The 25,008-nt window shown below is 25.9% G+C and overlaps 1 protein-coding gene across 1 annotated transcript in view; it reads right to left on the bottom strand.

Annotated features, from left to right (window-relative positions):
* Positions 1–25,008, bottom strand: part of LOC112688953 — a 221,059-nt gene that overhangs the window by 124,710 nt on the left and 71,341 nt on the right. Inside the window, exons 3-4 of the mRNA XM_025562400.1 lie at positions 18,672–18,921; positions 17,622–17,728 (exon numbers count right to left, since the gene is read on the bottom strand). Of these exons, the coding sequence (XP_025418185.1) occupies positions 17,622–17,728; positions 18,672–18,921 (357 nt within the window). The remainder of the gene's footprint in view (positions 1–17,621; positions 17,729–18,671; positions 18,922–25,008) is intronic.

Here is a 25,008-nt window from a genome sequence, read left to right as displayed (position 1 = left end):
CACCATACTTATAAAACATAGACAAATAATAAATTGCGTCACCGACACCAAACAATAGATTTAAAATATTAATATCATCATTGCTATAATTACAAAAAATTGAATAGATATAATAAAATAAATGATTGAATTCGTCGACTTAACGGCTAACCATACTTAATAAACTTATAATGACAAATTACTAAACATCTACAGTTATATTTTGATTTAGGATTTAGCAGTCAGTTAAATGTTATATAAATGAATAAAAATCATAAATATATACTTTTATTTTATTTTATTCTATAGGTTGAATCAACACACTTTGAGTATTTTTACCAAATCACAGATACGACAATTGTGTTCATCGGGTTTATTTATTTTGTTTTCTGTTTTTACTTTAATTGTAAAAATGGTTTCTATTTATTTTCCTCTCTCTATTTCTATTTCTATATATATATATATATATATATATATATATATATATATATATATATGACTCCTATTTTTTTTTATTATTAAAGGATTGCGGGATAGAAGAAAAATAAAAGGTCTTGTTTTTGATATGATTGTGATTTTTTTATTCTTATTTATTTTTTCTTCTCTATTTTTTTTATACATGCTACTAGTAAAACATAGCAATCATTTTCGTTTCTTACTTATAGTCCACAGATTTTATATAATAAAGTAAGTGAAGTCAAAGACTTCCGGGTTTTTGTTACATTGTACAGTATTGATATTGTTTTAGGTTGTACAAATCATAGCAGCTTATGTGGTTTAAAGCAACGTGTCTTGTTCCGGTAAGATCGATGTTAAATTACAAGATTATAATTTTGTGTGTTATTATTTCTTCTGAGTAAATATTCTGATGGCTATCCGTTATACAATATTATTGGGGTTGGTATGGGTGTTAGTTAAAAGCAGATGCTCTTTACAGTACGTTTTTATTGGATGTACCCACGTGTGTTCTTTGTATTGCAACAACGAGAATCATACACGCGTAAGTAAGTACATGATGATGTGTCTGAAATGCGTATACTAGTTACAGGTGAAATATTATATCTAAGGCATACATGTGATACGACATTAGATCATTTTACACGTTCTAAAGTAAACTAAAATATATTTCGTTGGTTATTCTTTAATTCTTATTATTATACAAATATAGCCCTAAAATGAGTATACATTTCATTTGTTTATTTTTTCGCGAATCGAACGCTAAAATATGACACAATGAAAAAAATATTCTAAATCATTTGTGAAATCATTAATTAGAAATTAATCTGATTCTTCAGTTGCCTTGCGTTCGCATAATGTCCTAAATAATAGTTTATTTGGTAAACTATAATGGATTACCTTTGTATTAATCATACACGGGTTTGCGTTCATATCAAACGTAGAGATATTTACGTTTATGATTTAAACAATTTATGTTTTTAATTTGTTCTTATATAAAAGTCAAAACTAAATACAAAGTGTAATCAAAGAAGATGATAAATATTTAAAAAAATTAAAATAAAAATGTTAACTGCCTCTAAATTGTATAAAAAATTCAAGCATTTTTTTTAATTATTAGCCGATAAAATTTTCAAATTTTCAAATTTTTTGAGTTATAATCTAAAGGAATAACTCAAATTTTGTTGAAAATCAGTACCTCGGAAATGTATTATATGTTATCTAAAAATTTAATATATCTATTATAGTTTTAACATTTAGATTGTTTGTATTTCATCTAGTCAAATTTTAAATATACTATATGTGTATTTATATATTTTTTATATTCTTTGTGTGTGACATTCGCGGCACCCTCCACCCGTCTATATATATTTATTCTTATTCCCATCCAACCATTCATAACGCTTCGCAGTCACAACATATTCACTCTCCACTAAATCACTGTACACCACGTGAACACACTCGTATTTGTCATGCAAATCCAAAACCAAAAGCCAGCATATTATTTTATTAATTTCGAGTACAAGAAATTAATTAAATTCAAAGAGTTCATATAAAACATAATGAACAAATAATATTATACTCACCAGTTATAAGTGGAAAGTTAAATTAACATTTGCCTAAAATAAACAAACCTAATACGACGTGTCTTCATTATGACGCTCGAAAATATAAAGTGTGTAGTAATTGTAATACAATAATATAATTTATGTAATTTGTTTATGACATGTTATATAATTTTAAATCGTATTATTATTATGTTTTTCATTATGTTATATTTTATAAGTGCACTCCAAGAGCTAAATAATAACTGCGAAACATTTTTATAGAATTTATTAAAATGTATGTTCAAACCACATTGCTCAAATTACCAACGAAAAATCATAAACATAATTATACATGAATTATTATTATTTTCAATGCTCAGAAGACGGCGCCTCGTATATACTAAATTGGTGCACTGCTGTATTCACAAATAAAATTTGCGTTTTTCATTGGTAATAATTAGACCGCGGATAATGTGCTTACTTTCAGATGACATGATCATATTTTTCCCCCAGACATGCGTACTTCATAGTTAGTATGCTTTAAATAGTATATAATCGCCTTATTATATACCAAAAAAAGTAGACAGTTTTACTCAATCAGACTGAAAGATTTTTTAGTCGTTGTGTAAATTTTATAGCGGATAGGTGCACTATAATTTCAGATGTTTATCATGTTCTTGATTATACAATCTCCTTTAATAAATTGTACGTGCTCCAAAAAAAAAAAAAAAAAATTCATTGCTTTTTAAAGTTTTCGGACGTCGCATGTTACGTTGGTGGATAATTATTCCACTCGCACTTATTGTGTATTCACTATTTTAGTATTCACTATTTTTTGCGTGCTCTATAAAATGCTCTAGACGTTAAAATATTAATTTATTTTAAAAAATGTGTCCTACTGGAAATGCACGTATTTAGGCTAGTATAAATAAATTACCACGCAAGTTTACTACTGATAGAATGCTAATATATTGTCAAGTTTGTGATAAAAATTGAAACACCGAAGATATAACAATATTTTTATTCTTCACATTTTATAACATTAATTAAATAAACATTTGAATTGTATCATAATATAATACCGATATATTCAGATATTCTTTTAGAAAATCGAATGTAATTCATATTTTTTTAGTTAAAAAAAATGTAATTAATGAAATCGTTTAAAGAACAATTTTTCACACAGTCACAATATTAGACGTTCAAAAACAAAATAAATAAAAGTTTTTAAAGAAAAAAACAAAATAGTATGTTACAGACTTGCTTTACAAATAACCGGAAACTTATCAGTTTTCTTTTAAATTAAATATCAAATAAGAGACGATTTCTTTTTTTTTTTTTATTTGTTTTAGCTGAGAGGTTCCACCTTTAAATATATATCGTTCGTTTATTTACGTTATACACAAATAAAAACAATAATCTGACATCGCAAGTACTCAGTATTCAGAAACCATTTCGATTGAGATTAAAAAATATGGTTTTCGTAGTCATCGAGACCGATTTAAAATAAATAGAAATGTGGTCTATTTATTTTTTTCGTTAAGGCATAACATTGTTAAATTTAGTTTGATTAATCGGTATTTTCATCAAAAACTAACTTGCATTTTGATGAATTAATATAATATGTAATACTAAGCATTATAATACAATATATGTATGTACAGATTATAAAAAATATTGGTAATTAAATTGGTTAATTAGTTGGATATTCCATGTTTATATTCAAAACACAGTTAGATCTTTAAACATAATATTTTAAAAGCTTGTCAAATACATATTTATCCTTGTTCTAAGTCATATTTCAAACTAATAAATATTTATCATTAATAATTATTATGTCAAAATTAATCATTTTCATAAATTTTAGTTCATTTTTAAACATCTACTTGAATTTTTTATTAAAATTAAAATAAACTAAAGATTTTAAGCATATTTTCCTTTTTTTATACAAATTTAAATATATTTAAGTGCATAAGTGTATACATACTTGTATTTATATATTTTTCTATGAGTGAGTACTCTGACGCTTTTTTAAGCATATTAGTTTATATTTTTTTGTACAAAATAATGAAAAAGTCACTAGTAATTGTTACTTTTGAATACAATATTGTCTATTACTCAGGCACAAACAAACACGTAAGGGTGCACGTACAAAAACCAGCAATTTACTGCAATGGCGGACGATGGGGATGTGGAATACACCGAAAACCACTGATAACAATAGTCGTGGCCAAATGGTTCAATTAATAATGTCTTTATATGACCGTATAGTTATATATAGAACTTTATGGTAACCCCTCATCTCCAACTCTGTAACCCTTGGCCACCGGAAGTCAGCCGTTCTACCCACTCTTGTTTTTTCCTTTTCTTCCAATCCCACAGCACCCTTTCTTTCCCTGCCGAATCATTGAAAATCAAAGAAAAAACACGAAGAAATTAATGATCGCATGGAAACGTCAGTGACGGTTAGCGTACACAAAAAAATCTTTGAGTTAGAAAGAGGGAGAAAAAATTTAAAAATAAGAAGTAAAAACTTCCTCGGCCAACTTAATTATGAAATTTTTTTCATATTATATTTACACTTGTCGTTATTGTTATTTGAACAATAAAAAACGTTTTATGAAATACTAATAATTTTTTTTGTATTTTTATTTTTTAGTGAGGTAATACAGAAATGTTTCCACGTTCACGAAATATTTCTTTGCTCATATACTAAAACAAATGATAGTAATTTTTATTACACGTCAACTCATTTGAATAATAATATTTCTTAAAGGTACAACGTACTGTATTTAACCACAACTATTATATTTTTCTATTGTATAACGTCTAACTAATAATAATAAATCAACATTTTTAAACCCAAACACCGACGTTACAATTAAATACTATAACTATTATCTTTGTTATAGCTGTTAGCTAAAAAAAGTTTTTATCGGTTCCATTTATTTTTAAAAACACTCCAATTTTTTGATATTAGACGTTGGGAGTTATGAAAATAGGATAACTACAATATACACTATATCTGTGTGTGCAGTAGTGCGTCATCTAAGTTCCAGCAATACCATTGTATTTTCACTCGTACCAATTCAACCGATATTATAACTCTCATATATCTACTTCTCTTTAGATGATCAACTATGGTTTATTAGTTTTTAAAATATAATCCATAAATTATGCTATAATTATCTTCGATGCTGTAGAAAATGGAGCTCTTAATAATAAACATTTTTAAAAAGGGAAAAATTCAAAAGATTACATTTGTTACTCATTGACTAGGTATCTAATTGACTGACACATCGTCAAAATCATAAAACATTTTCCATTTGAATAGAAAAGTGTTATTTGGCACAAATGTCGGTATTTAGAACAAGTAAAGAGAAAATGTTTAAAATTTAAATATTCTCAAAAATAGTTCCGATTTAGGGAGGGGGTTATTCTAAACATATGAAGTGGAACCTAGTAAAAGACAAAAAATTGATTTGATTTGACCAATTAGTTATTATTCAAAGGAAATATAAACGATTTAGGAAAAAAATTCATTTGGAGTTTTCTGAGACTTTTTTAATTGTTTTTATATAATTATAAAAACTATAGCTATATGTAAGTAACATGTTTAACATTTAGAATATTATGCAAACTCACTATCAAACTTTATTTAAAAAGTTACTACATGGAAATATTTTGTAACAGTTTTACTACCTTAAGGCTTGACTAACAAATATAATAGACAGCATATTGAATTGAGTTTATAAATTTCTTATTTTACCTAGAATCAACTTTTTTTTTTTTTACTTAAACGCGTTTAAATATCAATTTTATTATTTTTTTATTGCTTCATGGATAATTATTTGTCAAAATACCAATAATGATAATTGAACCAGCAATTGACGTATATTAATATTATGATACACCTTGATTAAAATGCATTGTAGTTATTATTATAATTGAGCATTAATTATATTTTATGTACTTATTACAATTTTACTTTTTTTATTATTATTTTTTTTTTATAATTAATTAAATATCAATTTGTAAGTTTATGGTGTTAACAAATATTTTTAGCGATGTAGTAAATATTATACTCATTTATCATTTTTTTTTCACTCCGTTTTGAATAATATCCAACATTGATTTTATCAAACAATATGAGAACATAGTAATTGAAACATAGATGACCGTTTTTGACAATAAATCTTTGTTCTCTTTTCTTTTTTTTTTGTTTGAACGTAGTTGTCAATTTTCATCCTCATTTTTGTCGAAAACATAAAAATCGCTTCATTGAACAGAATAATTATTATTGTTTCTTTTTTTTTTTAATTTGAAAACTTCAGAAGAGATGGAACCTTGAAGAAAAATTTTTATAGAATACAAAAAACCGATTACTGTGTTCTAAGTTGATTTTAATAAAGATAACGATGTTGAATCCTTTTTTTTTCGATTTGACAGACCACCCTAAATTATTATGTCACCCGTAGGGGCCGATAGCATCAGTGAAATAGTGTTGTTATTATCGAGGACCCCCTTGGTAATTTTTTGTTGATCCTATCGGTGATTTTATTTCCAGATTTATTTTCCGTTGAATTCATAAAATGGTCCCCTGGGAGAGATGTTTGTGTGATATGGTAAAACCATTGAACTATATAACATATATACGACTACTATTATACAATGCAATGTCATCATTTTGTCGATTTTTCGTTTTACCGAAGTATCTGAGTTAACTTTTAGAACATGAGTCTATACGTAAATACTATACTTCGAAAATAATATTGTATTTTAACAAAAAAAAGCAAAAAAAAAAAAAAAATTGTAAAATAAGTACTATATAATTAGAAATATCATGCATAAAAATGTTTGATGTAATATGAAAATTATTTATCTATACATAATTCAAATTTGCTATTACGTTAAAAAATATTTATTGTGTAAGAATTTTTTTCATAATTCCTTTCAAAAAAAGAAAAACCTTGAATTAAATTTATATATTGCATATCGAAATAAAATTTCATAATATCATCTTAGTAACTAGATACTAAGATATGATAAGAAACCTATTAGTTATCAATATTTATAAAATTCTATGACTATAAAATAATATATTAATCATAAATATTAAAAATCAAAAAATAATACTCAAAATACAGTATAACCAAGACTTTTCAATTTAATAACAGTTCTTATTTTATAACGATTTTTAGTTTTATGAAAAAAACTGACAGGTTAATATTTTCCATACACGTGGCGGAATACACGATTGGTTGAAATGCTGTAGAGTCTATAAATTAAAAGAGAGCTACGTTTTTTTTACGAGTTCAAAACTTTTGTATTTATAATATTCAAACCAAAAAATTTTTGGATTGTTTATCAAATTAAAAATAACAATACCTTTTTTTCAATCAAGTTAAAAAGAAAATTATGTGTATTCCAGTGAAATATGAAAACCGAATGCGTTCGGTTGGTTCTAATAAATAATTGAAAACCAAACATTAACATTTTTTTCGTGTACTTTTAATGGAAACAAGTGACATTTGGTGACAGCAACGGTAGTTGAGTATTAAAAATTAGATAGCGGTATACATCGGCATACGTATTATTGTAAACAATTGTCACCGATGTCCTGGAAAACCAGTAGAATACTGAAATAAAGGAACAGCGTAGGAAACTGAACCATCACGCTTGGAAGTATCACTGTGTGCGTATGATAATATTAAAATAATAACATGACGTATAATACATGCGTATCTCTGTCAGTCAGTGTTAATAGAAGCGTATATAGGTACTAGAAAGGGAAATGTTCGGAATCTCGTATGTGCAAGACATCTCGTCGTAGCCGTAGCTGCGAGGAGGTTAATTTTTTCTAAATGAAACCGCAGAGAATATAAATAATTTATGGACATACATATATGTAGTAAGTTTATATAGTGTTAAAATTAGCGTTAGCATTCTACGTATGTAGTAAATATTAAGTTTTATTTTTCTATGTTTTTCCCCTTTCTTCTACGCACAATACATAATCATATGTAGACAGTAAAAACACATCTACGAGAAGAAAAAAGTAACAAAAACGGCGAATGTTAAAATATTATCACGTTATTATTTTAACGATTGATTTTCATCTTTGTGTAGTGAGGGCTTCCTCACAGAGAGGAAATTAACTATTATTATTACTACAAATTTGTTTAATTAAAAATATTATATGAAAGACATTCATATCGTAATACACTAACCTTTAAAAACTCCACTTGGTTAATGATAAGATGATCACTCTGTATACATATTTTTTTAGTAGAGCTGCTCGACCTCCTTAGTGTCGTTGTTGTTATTACACATAATATAGAAAAAAAACTTCGGAACCACCACAGCAGTGTATTATCATATGATATTACTATACAATAGTAATAAGTGCAATATAGTACTCTAAAAAGGTTATTTTAAAAATCCAAGGATAAAATAAAGAATAATAACAACAAAAAAAAAACCTCTTATTACCAGGTATGCGTGTGCGTACGACCGTGTTTTTGCGCACGTACATTTGTGTTCGTGCACGTACGCGTACGTATAAAGATGTATAATAATAACATATACTATAATAACATACGTTGTGTGGTTTTTATTAGATATGGTCCACCCGGGTGGCCTATACCTCTGTCGCACTATATCCGCACGCGAACGCACGTTTATATACATTATGGCGTGGTATTACATGGTTAATAATACGGAGACCCACTCTTACACCATCCCCGTCGGTCTTAAGCGAGGAGATAACTTTTATCGAAACGAATTTTCCTTTAAGACACGAGCGCTGCCGCGCGACCACCAAACGCGTTCGTGTGGGGTATAAAATAAAAATAATACACACCAAGCTGTCATAGCCGTTTGTCGAAGACGAAGAATCAAATAAACATCATCTCGCCTCTAGTCCAGCTCTGTTTCGCTAACATTCAATAGTTATATGATGATCCTATCCTAACCGCTTTATTTTCCCTACGCCGATGTACCGTAACGAGAAAAATATTGGAGAATTTTGAAATACTAAAAAGTAGTACAAAAAACTTTGTAGGCGACACATTGATTTCCAACAATTTTATAATTTATTCATTATTTTCGGGATGAAAATACCATCAAAGTTTTCCTTTGAAATTGTTCGAATACTTTTCCAATATATTGCTACCAATTACTTTTTTTAAACGGACAAAAAAATGTGAGTTGAATAAGTATTAAAAAAATAATAATTAATTAATTATGAAAGCAGAAAGATGAAATTACAATATTGTAAATATTTAAATCTTATTCAATATTTATTTATTTATTTGTATACCTACTTAAAGAATATTTGAGTAATTTATAAAATAATTTTACACATTATGGTAATTTCGATACGATTTATGGTTTTTTACTGAAAACAATATACAAATTCAGTACTAATAATTACAAACTTCCGAGTCATATATTTAGTATTTTATAGTGTTGTTACAGAAATTAATCTCTTTGAGGTTTCAAAATATTCTCAACAATAACTTATTTAATGTAATTTATACTCGAATATAACATAATTACATTTACTATTATAAATTATTATGTTTATTTTGTCGCTCAACTACAAATATTGTAATTTCTAAACATTGTACTTATATATTTTATCATGTATTCATTAAACGTTAATTAAATATATTGCAAAATGCGTGTTCCACAACTGCATATAGTACGAAGCGATTGCACATTTCCTGGATATTTTACAATTTTTTTTAACTCAACACAATGATTTTTTATATATTTTTCATTTTTTGAAATTATTGATATTTATATCTACTAGATTAATTATTTTAAATATTTACATTGATGTACTTGATATAACGATAAAAACAAAATTATAATTAATTAGTAAAATATTACAAATTAATATTGTTTTATTAATTCAATTACTTACACACATATATGTGTATATATTGATTAAAATAATTTATTTATTAATAAATTTTTATCAAAAACAATATATAAATGTTATGTACGATAAGAAGAAAAAAAATTGAAAATATACTAATTGGACTTGAAATCATATATTATGCGAATATTATTATGATCATTAGTATAGTTTATACATAGTTAAAGATAAATAACTTCAAAGCATAGAACTTAAGTAATATATATTTTCCAAGTAAAATGGGAAAAAAAACTGTTCATGTGTTATATGTTTATAACTAATTATACAAATGTTTCATTTGTAATATATATATATTTATATCATAATTTTATATTTTATACGTTATTATATTGTTATAGCCACTAGATGACTATCCGAAATTTTGACATACTGTTGCAAAATATCATTTGCAGATACAATACTTCAATTTACTACTTTCAGTGTTTGTTTCTCTCTCAAAACGTTATAAAAACACATGCCTGAGCACATATTTTATAATATTTATAGTCTACAGTCGTATAATCATTGATGTTACATGGCAACATAAGGGTAATCCCGTTGGGTATAGCCAATACGTTTTTCCAATGCTGTCTTCTATCCTTGTGAAATGGACACTAAAGTTTTGTTTAACAGTGCATTTACATTCCGATGATAACGTTTCACACAAATTTCATTTTGGTTCGACAGGATCGATACGTTAATACATTCATAGGTGATTTATATTATTTATACAGGGTGTCTTATAAGAGCATAATAAAAAATTATCAGATTTTATGTCTCATGACTGAAATATACATTTATTGATTTTCCAAAAAGGTATAAATATCTCATATACAATTAAAAAAAAAAAAAAAAATTAAAAAATATCATTTTATGAGATTAATTTTTCCGAAATTATGGCGGTCGAACAAAATTGAATACGGTGATGTTTAATCTTTTCATTTCTTACTTTTGAATTCATATTCATATCAAAGAAGGGCTATGATTTCAGAACAGATCATTCCTGGTGATTTTTTTAATTTCAAATTTTTAATTTAAATTTGTGGCGATTTCCAAGTGGTAGAGAGAGAAAAACAGTTTTGATTATTTGGTTTATATAGCAAAAATAAAAATAAATTGCTAATAAATCAGATATCAGGACGTAATAATAATGTTCATGTATATTCAATTCATGCGTACGGAAAGTGACGCGCCCATCGTCCAGCGCACCAAAAAGTGTGATGCAATAGCCGAACATGTATGGAGATCAAAAGGACTAATTAGACAAATTACTGCATGGAAACCTAACGCAAAAAGATCCAGAGGACGACCCAGACAAAGATGAGCAGATAGAATAAAAGAAGACCTGAAGATTTTTGGAGTAAGGAATTCGGAAGAAATGGCAAAAGGCAAAAAAGAGTAGAGACAATATATTATTGCTGCAATGGGCCTGAAAGGCTTGTAAAAAGTAAAATAAGAAGAAGAAGATGTATACTAAACTACGTGATTCGTTCGTGTGCCTATAATAGATCCGAGTCAACGTTGTGGTTATATTACAATAATTATTTTTCATCATAATAATAGAATGGCTAATATTTTTCTAATACCTCCCTTTTAATATAATTATAATAATAACAATAACAATAATAATAATAATAAGGAAAATAGTAATAAATAATAATATAATTATATGTTCATTTACGCGGTCTCTGAAAGAACATTGAACCAGCTTTTCTGTATTAAATACTGACAGTTAGAACATATGGCACATGTTATTGGACGTGTGTATGCATAATTCTCGTGGTGCTAATTTCACCCGTCGAACCACATAAAGCACTAATCATATGCATACACATAAATAATATTCTTATAATATTCCTCATCCTTATATAATAACAATATACTCGTATATATATATATATGTGTATGTATTATGTGCACATATTGTATTATAAAAAAAAAAAAAAAAAAAATCATAGTATTTATCAATATAATAATGTTTTTAAATATATCATGTGATGTAAGTTGGAACATTTCAAAATGTCGCAATTGAAAAATGGATTATTTGTTTGAAATTTATAACTTATATACTATATATATATATATATATATACTATATATACTATATATATATATATTGGATACGGTAATCGTATCCAATAACCTTATTGGTTAATTGGTTAATTAATATATCGGGGAAAAGTAAATAACCTATTCACCGAACATTAACATTACAAACGTAATAAATTAATGTATCGTTATAGCACATTTACTGCAACCATATAAATACCTATAAAAAGTTATCTTATTAATACTAATACATGATTAACCAATAAAATGACTGCATATGATTACTCTCTCGTTTAAACTTAAATACGTTATTTGTATAAAACCAATCATTAAATTTTATATTTCGGCATTTGGGAATTTCCATAACAACTTATACCAATGAATGTTTATTTTGTAATTTTATGAGAATTAATACATTAAAAGTTATTTTTCCAACTATTTAAGGGATAAAATTACTAGTTCATTTATAAGTATTAAAGATATTTTCTAACATAAGAAAAATCTGTGAGTTTAAAATATTGAAGACGAAAATGTCTATTATTTTATTTCTTTTTTTATATTTTATCCTTCGTCTTTAAGAAAACGTATAATTGTGAAACTCGATCACAAACAAAAAAATTAAAATTTTTAGGCTATATTATACGAAATACTATTGAAAAACTTTAGGAATTGAAAACAATTTTAATACACTTATTACATTTGAATTGCGTATAACTATAGCAACAAACATTTAACAAACTCGAAATCCCCAGGTAAGTTTTAAATAAACCCTCCAAACTAAAGGATCATTTTGAAATTCTATCAGAAACATCTCTAGAGATATTGTAAGCTATTTCAAAATTTGAATCTATTTATACTGCATATATACTAATATTAGAATAGTTCAAACACATAAGTTCCCTTTATAGTATAATGAATGAAATATTAATAAAAAATACTTTTATAAATAATTAGTAAATATTAGATATAATATTTGCAGTCATGTTATATACTTTTATCAATTTAGGTAATTTTATAATAACACATATATAAAACTGTCTCCTTATTTTGCACATATTTTTAATTTAAAATAAATAATAACCACCACAATTAAATTGTTAAATAAATTCTGAAAATTTTGATTTTGTCGTACAGTTATAGATAAGAATATTTATATCAATGTTGAAAAAGACGATCACATGTATGTAAATATAATGCTGTTGTATACTCTCATAGTAGAGGTGATAAAATATGTCGATACAAATTATTATTGGAATTTTAACGCGGGCAGTATTGATGGTGAAAATAAAGCTCCCCATTGTGAAACACTCAAAAAAAAGATTTTTCACTCAGCTCATTTTTATTTTCCAGGTCTTGTTAGTTTTTATCACGGTAGTTGATCATCCCGAAACCAATTATAATCCAACTATAATAAATCTCCCTTTGCTCGCGCGTTCTGCGATCATGGACACGAGAATTGTTCAATTGAACAATAGTTGAAGAAGTTTTTTTTTTCTCATCACTACTTCTATATACTACTATATCGTTATTTGTTCTACACTGTCGGCGCCGACGTGTACAGTATAACCAATTCAACGAACTTGGCTGACTTTCGAATAATCGTAATTGTAAGCAAGAAAGTTTTCTGCATGAACCGATTTATGCACGCGTTAAATTTCAACTATGGTTGCAACTCCGCAATGATTATAAATATTGATCAACAACAGATTTTTAGAATTATTTTTATTATTTTGAATTAACTACGTTTTGAAGTGTACACAAGGTTTTGAGATATTTTCTTATACATAAACATAAAATACGATACTGATCGAGTGCAAACAATAATCGTCATTGGAACTGTGGAGTTCATTTTAAAAACAATAATACTTTTTATATAATTTATACAACATGGGCAGTATAAGAATACTTATTTATGTTTTGGAACAATTACCTTAATTTTATACATTTTAATAATCGTCTTTTGCGAGAAAATTCGTATTTGATTTTGGTTAGTTTAAAGAGTATTCTGTAATTTATTAATGTTGAACTACTTATTTTGAATGTAATTAAAAAAATATTGTGTTTGTAAAATACGCACATTGATTTTATAATACAAATATGTGCATCGTTGCACCAATATAATATTTTGGCTGCCGCTTACATTTTATAACAAGAACCGTTTTTAATTGCTCGACTGAAAGTTTTCGAAAGCATTCTCCGTCCATAATGAGTTTGCACAAAGAATGTTAACACTCTTCTCACTATTTCGTAGCGTTGGCCGACAATATAATTTATTATATTCGACGAAACAAAATAACGACTCACACGAGATTTATATGCGTTTCTAACGAAATTGGGGTCTCGAAAACAGTGTTATATTGTAATGTTTAACAATAATATTAACAATTATATGGTTATTTTTTTTTAATAAAAAAGCATTTTAGAAATTTCAAGCGCATGTCATCTTCCTTGAATTCAACTCAAGATTCTATTCTAACCTTGTAATAGTTTTTTTTTTGCATAAAAACGAAAATACTTGTAACATTTGTTGTTTTTAAGCTTCTTAATTCTAATTTGTTATTCGTAATTGTTTACCGTCACTTTATATAAGTATAAAATGTATTAATAATATTAAACGTTAAAAAATTAATTGTATGTTTTGTTAAAAGTAATTATTTCATAATTCATAAATCATATTAATATATGACAATACTGTTTTTTTTTCTCGTATTTTAATGTTAGTAAACAATATCGATAATGTTATAACTATTATTTACAGACGTATGCCTTAAAACGATGAAAAAAAATATTGTACTTAAGACAAATATCCTTGTCAACATTTAATAGAATTTCAGTTTCAAGAACTCTAAATAATAGAATAATACTGTTTACAACAATTTTCATTGAATGAACAGAAAATCTTTATTAAACAAATATTAATACAATTGAAAATTATACGTTCATCTAAGAAAATAAAGGAAAGACATTTGATTTTTACTAAAGTTTTAATAAAGTTCTACTTCTTGACATAGTAGAAACGAGGTTTTTTGACTTTCTAATACGACTTAAGTTTGTATCATCTGTGAATAAAGGCTACAGTAGTAAACCCTCGAAATTTGTTTCTTCGCTTTTATCATGTCAAATTAAATTGTTTAAAACTATAAATCGACTGTGACTGATCCCTAAAAGATAAAACAGTGGATTGTAATTAGAAAAAAAGCACACTTCCATTGTCAGCTTGTTTTTACTCAGAGGTATCGTAATTTAAAATGTTTATTGATAAATTAATCTCAAATTAATTAACATGTTTTGAAAAGACTATTTTTAAATAAAATTAAATCCATTCCAATAGTTTTTAACAACATTTTTGACGTATGTAAATACAGTTATTAACTATAGCTAAATACGTACTTATTCGTATTATTATATGCAATTATATTATTTTCATTTTCATTAGATAATGGTATATCTAGAAGGGAGGTTGATACTTATAACATCCCCTTGCTTCCGAGAATAATGACTAAATATTTAAATAATATTAATAATATAAATATGTAATTCCATTAAAATTTTGTTTAAGTTCATATGTGCAATAATTATTTCATAAATAATTATGTTTTATTAGAAAGATGTGTATGATTTCATGTCATTTTATACTGAATACATTTATATTTTTAGTTTTTCATTAAATCTAATAGTTCAAGATAGGAAATCATATTAATAATTACTATATATAACTTGTTTATTATAAATCATTAGAAAAGAAAAAAAAACCATATTAAACATTTGAATAAATACGTATATACCATCTATTCGTGTGTCGACTGTCTATTTTCGAAATAGTTTTAAATAATTTTGTGCTTATTCTTAAATAGACTAAAAAAAAAATTCCTTTTTCTTTTTTCGAATAAGAAAAAAAAATGTGTATTTATAATTTGTAATGACAAAGTATTCATTTTAAATCAGAAATAACTTAATTAATAACAGTTATTAGTATAAATTAATTTAGGAATATACAATGCACGTAATTCGTATCAGTATTTCGATAATTTATAATTGTATAGCTAAATCAATTGGAGTCCAGTTAAAAAAGTATCTATAACTTACCTCTTCTCAATGAGATCCATTATGTGAATGTGTAAAAATATATTGAAATGAAATGTATGAGGGTGTGTAAATAAAGAATAAACTCAACTTATAATGAAATCAAAAAAAAAAATTTATCGGTGTGTGATAACATATTTCCAATAATATATTTCGTTTGAATGTTAATGAACAAATGGAATTTGTTGACGAAATGAAAATTCATTAACGAATGGGATTTATTTAATAGTATACTGAATACAATATGTATAATGAAATAAATAAGTAGAAACTATTAACAACACACGAACTGATTTAATTAATTTTTTTTCATGCATACGTTAAGTAAGGAATTGTATAATATATATATATATATATATGTATACCGATACGGTAACTGGTAATCATATATAATACCTGTTTAATTTGGTCCTAATCGTGTTTCATTGGTACAAAATTGTTTGCATTTTATTATCACTATTTTTATTTATTTTCTATAGCATATTTTAATGGTCTGACATACACTATGTACCGATATACATAACAATTTTAATAACTCCGTAATTTAATTTTGCGATTAAATTTATTTTATCCATTTTTAAATTTGTTATGTATAAATGTACAAATATAATGGTGAAATAACTTTATACTCACTACAGTTATATTTTTTATTGACAATATTGTGTTTACTTTATTTACGCGGAGCCTTAAAGATAACATAATTTTAATTTTTGACATAAAAATTGCGAATTAAGTTTTTCAATATTTTAAATTATATCGCTTAAATCATGTGAAATTAACAGTAGTATACATGCTAGGTATTGTTATTGTAATTATATATGTACTACGAGTCGAGAATAACAATGCTTATTATATGCCCACTTTATATACTTCGCTGTTTATAATGTGGCTACAAATGTTTCTAACCTATTATTCATAACTGTTATTTTGACCACATGGTTATTCTCGGTTATATTTTAACGGCGTCATATTCATGACAGGAAAATTAATAATACCGCTAATTTCCATATTTAGGTGAACCAAAAGTGTTCTAAGAACGATGTTTATATTCTTTCCAGATACATTCATTGTATAAGGTTTTAACTGCATTTTATTGCATGTCGTATTCAAAAACTGACCGAGATGACGATGTAAAGATTATTGCTATGTGCGAATGGAAGTCGATTTCGTATTTATGAACTAATATTTTGTGTGAAAATATTAAAAATTAAACTAAACCAAGTTATGAATTTACGACCATAATTTTGCGGACAGGCTCGTTATATTTGCTTTTATTATAAAACTATTTCGGGGGAATTGTTATAAAAATAATCTGGCCAAATATTATGAATAATATTAACATCCACGGCTGAATATTGTATGTACAGTACTACATTTATCACGTAATAAAAGCCAGATAAAATACGTGAAACTTCATATTCTGGAGACGATTTACAATATTCGACTTATTTTTATACTTTTACAATAGTTTATTGTTTTTTTTTTATTGAGTACACGAAAAGCTCCCGAACAAATAATATTTGTTCAACGAATTAACGCTATATGGTTTAGAAATGAAACGATTAAATGACATAGGTACTCACAGTAAACAATCATCCTCTTGATCATAAAATCTTCATCGTGGTAAGTAGACACGACACATCTGTAGTCACCGGACAGCTCGATAGTAGGATTGATTATATGTAAGGCCCTATTGACATAAATTATTTTTTTATAAAATTATACAAAATATAATGAAGTACGTAAAATTAAATAAAGTTTCCTTAATATTCAGCAATTCGTCAGTTTAAATGTTTTAAGTATACAATTTCATTTTTTTTTCTTTTGTTCATAGAAATAACTATAGGTGTAAAAAATAATAAAATTTTTATGTAATATTTGAACTTAATAGCTAGGTTAATTTTTTTTTTTTTTTAATTCCTATACATATACACATATATATTAATTAGATTAAAATAAATTAACGTCATGAGTTTTGGTAAAAATATCTAGATATTAAATACACGCAAGATAGTGGGAAAATTAATTTAAACGAGAAAAAAAATATCCTTAATAATATATATTAAAATCTTAAATATTGAAATTATAGTAACATCCAATTATATTTGTTACCTTTATATTTAATATGTTTAAGTATTCTTCAAGAGTGAAATTATTAATTTTCAAAATTAATATTATAAAATCACATTTTAAACAGTACATTATTAAATAAAAACAGGTTTGGAGATAGGAATAATAAGATGAATGTAGTGTATAGAATAATTTTTCAATTATTATCAAAACAATGAACAATTTTATAGAATCAGCAAAAAATAAAAATGTAAGTATTGAATATGTATATAATGTTTGTTAAAGAAGCATATAACTTTTTCGATGTATTTTCTTCAGCATTAAGAGATAATTATGTTTTAAAGTATTTATAAAATAATTTGTATTATTATTATTATTTGTTTGAAGTAGGTACCTAACTATTCATATTACATCAAATATGGTGTTGTATTTTATACTTTTTTATATTAAAAAAAAAAAAAAAAAAAAAAAAAACAATTATTAAAGACAAACATAATAAACGTTTAAATATTTGAATATTACATTACAATCATGCCTGTGCATCTCTAAATAGCAAATAATACCTGTGCATGGTCTCATTGTCATCAGATACTTTGTAGTCGAGATTGGCCCGATGACGGAACACACCGATGCTCAAAGGTTTTTGTCCAGGAATCCACTGGTACACCGGTCTTGCGCTATTATTGAAGTACCATGCCACTACTAACCCAACCGAGTTTGGTCGCAATGTGTAAAGACAGTCAAGCACAACGCCAGACTTCACGCCAGCCATTACAGAACTAGGTACACGAAGTTCGGTGAGTGTAACTCCACCTGAAACAATGATATCAGAAAAAAAATATATATATATGTACCAAAAGATTTCTGAAAAACCTAATTATTTTATGTCATATATATATTATTTGTGACAAACGATGAGACGTACTAAAATGTTGCCTTCACTCAAGAAATGAACTCTCAATTACAATGGACCCTGGCTGTTAATTTTTTTCACAGGATTTGTATTCCGTGTCCCATTTATAATAGCTTACTATCACGCATATTCTTTTTCGGGTTATTAAAAAAATACGTTTTAGCAAAATTGTCAAACTTCTTGTGCCAACATTAACTTTCTTAATGTTGTAATAATGTTGCATCATTATTATTTTTTCTTGTACATAGAAACATTTTATAAGACATTTTATAATTACTACGTGTCCTTTAATTATTTATATTTCTTCCATTTATGTAACTTTAAAATACTATTATTTTTCGTGTCAATATCGTTTATATATTCAGTATATTAAGAAAATAACATTTTTTTACGTTTAAATAAGACTTTTTTTTCTTTCCTAGTGTTCTGCTTATTATTAATTCCTGACTAGCTTCTTTCTTGATAAATTCTTGGAATACATTTCTATTTAATTTTATCATTAATATTATTTATTAATTTATAGTTGATAAAATCTATTAATAAAGTTTAAAAATTATTCATTCTCAATTTTTCTGGTAATATGTAAACAATCGGAAAAATAAAATTATCACACATCACATCAATATATACCTAACTCTTCTTAGAATCTAAAAAAATTAATGAGAGAATAAGTTAAATGTATAGTGGTTGACATTGATTAATTTATTATATCCGTAAATATAGCAAAAATAATGGTAGGTAAATCAAAAAATTATAGATTTTCCGAGTGCCGTCAATCACTATCATAAAATACCATACGAAAGCAAAATGTACTTGGCATTTACATAGAACCAACTTTCAAGTATAGTCTTGTTAGTAATCTTATCTCGCCATCTCATCACTACATTCAAATGTAAATCAGACGAAAACTATCTATGAATAAAATTAATTCAGCATCCATCCATTCATAAACTTCTGTGGTATTGCACTCCACTGCAGATACATTAAAATTTGGAATCGTATTTATAATTATTTGATTATTGTATATTAACGAATTGTTATTATTTTATAGAATGCGTTTAAACAGTTTTTACTCCATAAATAATTATTTATTGATTATTATTTTTTTTTTTTTTTTTTTACTGGAAAACAAATTTTTCATTGACAGTTTTACATCCCTCTGTATTAATTAGTAATAATACCTATATCTGTTGTATGTTACCACAGATAATATCATGGTACACATGTACATAATTTCTTTATGTAACTCCTACTTTAATTCAATAAACTTATTTGGACATTACGTACAAAATAATATACAAATATCCATCTCACAAAAACAATATAAGTAATATACCATGCTAACCAGAAGTCACTATTGGAAAAAAGTATACTTATGTTCAAATGATGATCAAAGCCTAGCCCATGAGTTATTACTAACTATAAATTAATAGTTCTATCAAATCCCTTCGTAAAGTAAATGTAATTGTTTGCAATTTATTTCGTGTATATTTATTACATAATGCTTATAAAGTAATGAAGTATATATAGTTTATTTTACAGAAGTCAATGGTGTTTTATTAGTATAAATACAATTATAATTAATTGAATATAGTTTAATAACAATAATATGATTATAAGATTGTTCTGCTTAAAAAGGCTGTGCAAGTCCGTAATATATAACCATAACATATATTATAAACTGAAACACTGTTTGCACAAGTGGTGACAGTTGCGTTTGTTGTGTGCGTATGTTTAGTGTAAATATCATATGTATATGGTAAGGTCATAAAACTATAAACATAATTCGACGGAATATTATCATCGTTCACTGGTCGGTTGCTGTTTCAGACTTTTGCGCTTGGCCTCTAGTTGACAAGGTTAATACCTTATATATTAATATATCGGTATAAAATAGAGCAATAACTTATAGAATTAAAATAATCGAGTAGATATTATTTAGAATTCCTATCCATAATATAATTGTTAAACATGTACAAGCAAATTTAATAGTTTTAGTATAGTTTTCATCTAAAATAAGGGCCGGTAAACTTTTCATAGAAAAGAGCAATTTTTATTTATTTTTTTTTTTTACAAAACTATTATATCCAAAGAACCACGTTGGTTTGAAAAAATGTCCTTGTTTTAGTGGTACATAGGACTTCTGTGTAAATATATATATTATATATATATATATATGTATATAAAAAAAAAAATTGTGGATTCAAGAATATCAATTTTCTGAAGTACTTGTTGGAAGCTAAAGTTTCAATTATTAATAAGAATGATTGTGACAATATATCATAGATATTCAATGATTGTCTTTTACATTAGGTACTAGACTCAATAGTTAATTTATACCAAAATATTCATATTATAAAAATAAATAATGTGGCATGTATTCACATTAAATTTATTTAACCGTAGTTTTGCTATAATATCAGCAATATGAAAAATTAAACGTTCAGATTTTACAAGATCGATCGATAAGGAAATAGAATTCCTGGTAATTTAAACATTTTTTCGTTAATTAACAACTGTAAACACTCAAGATATATGCAAAAATATATATTTTTTTTTTTTTAGATCATATTTAATTGTTGTGCCAACAATAAAAGTTTCCGGCACATTTTTTACATGACAAATTAGAGAAACGTGTTTTTGACGAGCAATTAACGTTTCACTGAGAAAAAAAATAAAATAATAACTACACCAACAACAAAGAAGCGCTAGTTGACTAAGGAAAAAATCAGCTCGGTTGTAAGTGTATCGCATTCAAACGCGTTTACGTGTACAAATTTAATAAACTCTCTCGTGTACATATTGTATTTATAATATGTGTGTATTATTTTGGATGTTAACTCGTAGCGTTAGAATAAAATAAATTTATAAAAAATAAAAAAAAAAAAATTATGAGAGGTGAAAAAATAATACGATATAAAAAAAAAAAATCCTAGCGCGAATAAATAAAATTACGAAACCCACCAGGATGTTTATGGCGCAAGCAGCAGTAAGCACGTTGCGTCATTTAATACCTACCGAGACGAGTTTAACGTTGGTGTGGGTGAAACAAAATGGAAAAAAAAGGAAAAAGAAAAGCGTAGTAGACCTTGTTCGGAACATAGTCATGGTAAGCATGACTGTGTGGACAGTGGTACAATGCGTTCGGCGCTTATATATTATTATTATATATAGAATAAAAAACGTAATAAATTTTAACAAAGATTTATGTCCCCGGTGGAAATGCATTCTTTCTTGTTGGTTCGTGTGGTTGGCGGGAATGTGAGTGTACATGTAAAAAATGGATTCACGGTAGAAAATACAAGAAGTCATGTGTGGCAACATCATCAGGACGAGTTCCAATGGTTTCGTATATGGTAATAAGAAAAACGTTTCTCTTGATGGCAGCGCATAGTGAAAACAATATTTCACATGAATCTAGGAGCGGTGACTGCATTACTGATACCATGTGACGAAATCATTTTTTGGTTTTTTGGTCACCTTGTTGTTCTGATTCGTAGCTTCCAAATCGTGTATGCGTGTGTATTTGAAGTTATAGTGCTATGTTAATGTTTGATATTGATATCATTTATGGTAAAGTCGAAAAAAAATGGCTCATATCTGCCGAAAGAATAATGTTGGAATGTATAGACTATGATATAAATAATGGAAGATGGGTAGATGCATTCCATTGACTTTCGATCGAAATCGAAGTAATAGAAATATTGAATAGTTTAATAGTTATTATGGATAGGGAAAAGGAGACCACGAATAAGAATTATTGGGAGAAGAATATAATGGTTTTGAGGACGATATACCAACTTTAAAGCAAATTCTGCTCTTTAGACCCTGTTTAATTCACATGTAAATACTATATATTAATATTCTTATATACGATGTTTTAATAAATTTTAACTTTTTGATGGCCACCATAAAAATATTAATAGCATCGATGTCATTTTTGTTAATTTAATTCTCGATATATACCTAATTACTGAGCTAAAGGTACATATCAATATAACATCAATATAATATATCATAATAATCTAAGAACACTTAATGTTTATTAGAATAATAAAAACGTGGAAGATATTAATTAGGTTATAATATATGTTATGTTTTGTAACGTACCTTATTTCATTTGTATAACATATTTGATATAATTTTGGCAATATTCGATAACTTAATTCAATAATCGATTTTAAGCGTTGATCAGTGTAAATCCTAATTAAATAAACATATCTTGGAAATCATAAAAATTTAAAAAAAAGGTTATAAAACCAATTCCTACTTTACTTCGGGTGGAATTTAATTTAAACTGACTATAAAAGCCGTAATAGAAAAAATTGGAACTAAAATTCCCGAATAATTAATTTATTAAATTATACTTGCGCAACGTACATATAAAATTAATCGGAAATGTATAAGTTCAACGACTCCAGTCGTTAAAACAACGAATGGTTATAGTAATAAAGTTATGTTTTCTCGATACTTCGGTTGAAATTTGAAAATTCACTTGAAAATCGCTTATAGCGTGGAAAACTAACTATACATTTTACAAAGAAACTCCAATGACCATTGTCCTTATTAATAAGATTTTAATGATTTGTGAACTCTGACTTTGGTCAATGAAGATTAAATCCTAATTGTGTTTTACTTTGTTTGGAAGATTTTATGGCTTAGACACATATTTTTAAGTTCATTATTAAGTCATTACAGTTCAAATTTCTTCTTCCATGGTAAAACTTTGATTATTGTTTAGAATTAACAAAACATGATTTATGACGTTAGGTTAGTAATATAATTTATTGAATAAACGTATTCAAGTTAGTAGAAATGCACGGGTTAAACAATAGTTTTTACAAATCCATTTTTATTCTGACAGGATTTTTTTTTATACCACTGTTTACCATTGTTATGTTTTTACAGGCATTTAGGAAGCTTATAACAGTTACTTACGGACTTAAATAAATGATTTGACTTTTTTTTTCATTAAAATCAATCGAGCTGTATAGGTACTAGTATGAATTTAACTAATGCTAATACTATTAACACTTTGACATAATCAATTCTAAGTGTAAGCATTTACTTATGATAAACTGTTAATTGGAAATTACAAATTTATAGATCGGTAATGCGTTTAGAAACTGAATTTAATAAAACTATTAACTCTAACGAAGATTTTTCCATTTTTATTGAATTTTACACAAAACTGTAATTCTTTATATTTCTTAATAACATTTTATTTTATAAGTAACTTAAATATTGTCACTGTAATATTATATTATAAAAATTGTTTGTAAAAACTAATAAAAATTAAATACAATCTTGTAGAGAAAACATTCATATATAGGATTAGTAAATAATACATTTAATAATTAACTAACATCTGATAAATACTTTAAATTTCATAAACTATAATAACAAACTGAATTATTTAATATAGTATAACTATTAAACAGTGGATATATTTTATATATATATATATATATATATATATATATATATATTAAAATTATATAATACAGTTAATGGTGGTTGCATTTTTAATGGTTTCATTTGTAATTATGTTCAATAAATGTTATTCTAATTGTGTAATAATATAACATGGTAGGTAATAAATAATGAATGCAATTTTCGAGTACATAGTTCCAAAAAAAAAAAAAAAACATTTTTCGAGTAAATATAAATAATTACTATATTTTCTACAAACGTATAATCAATCCAATTATATATCATTATAAATTATAACTATTACAAAATCATGTAATGTATAATGTTATATTTTAGAAATTTATTTACTTAATTATGTTGTTCAATAAAATACAACAAACAGTTTAATACTATGTATTTAAACAGTAAAAATCAGTAATAATAGTAAAATATACAGATTATCCCACGAAAATATACCAACTGTAATGTCTCATAGCACTATGGTAATAAAAATAATGAAGGGTTCTGGTTTTTTTTTATAATATATATATATATATATATATATAATAAATTAT

Source organism: Sipha flava, unplaced genomic scaffold, assembly GCF_003268045.1.
Source record: "Sipha flava isolate LNK unplaced genomic scaffold, YSA_version1 41_pilon_pilon, whole genome shotgun sequence".
Lineage (NCBI taxonomy): Eukaryota > Metazoa > Arthropoda > Insecta > Hemiptera > Aphididae > Sipha > Sipha flava.
This window is presented reverse-complemented; position numbering and strand designations above follow the sequence as displayed.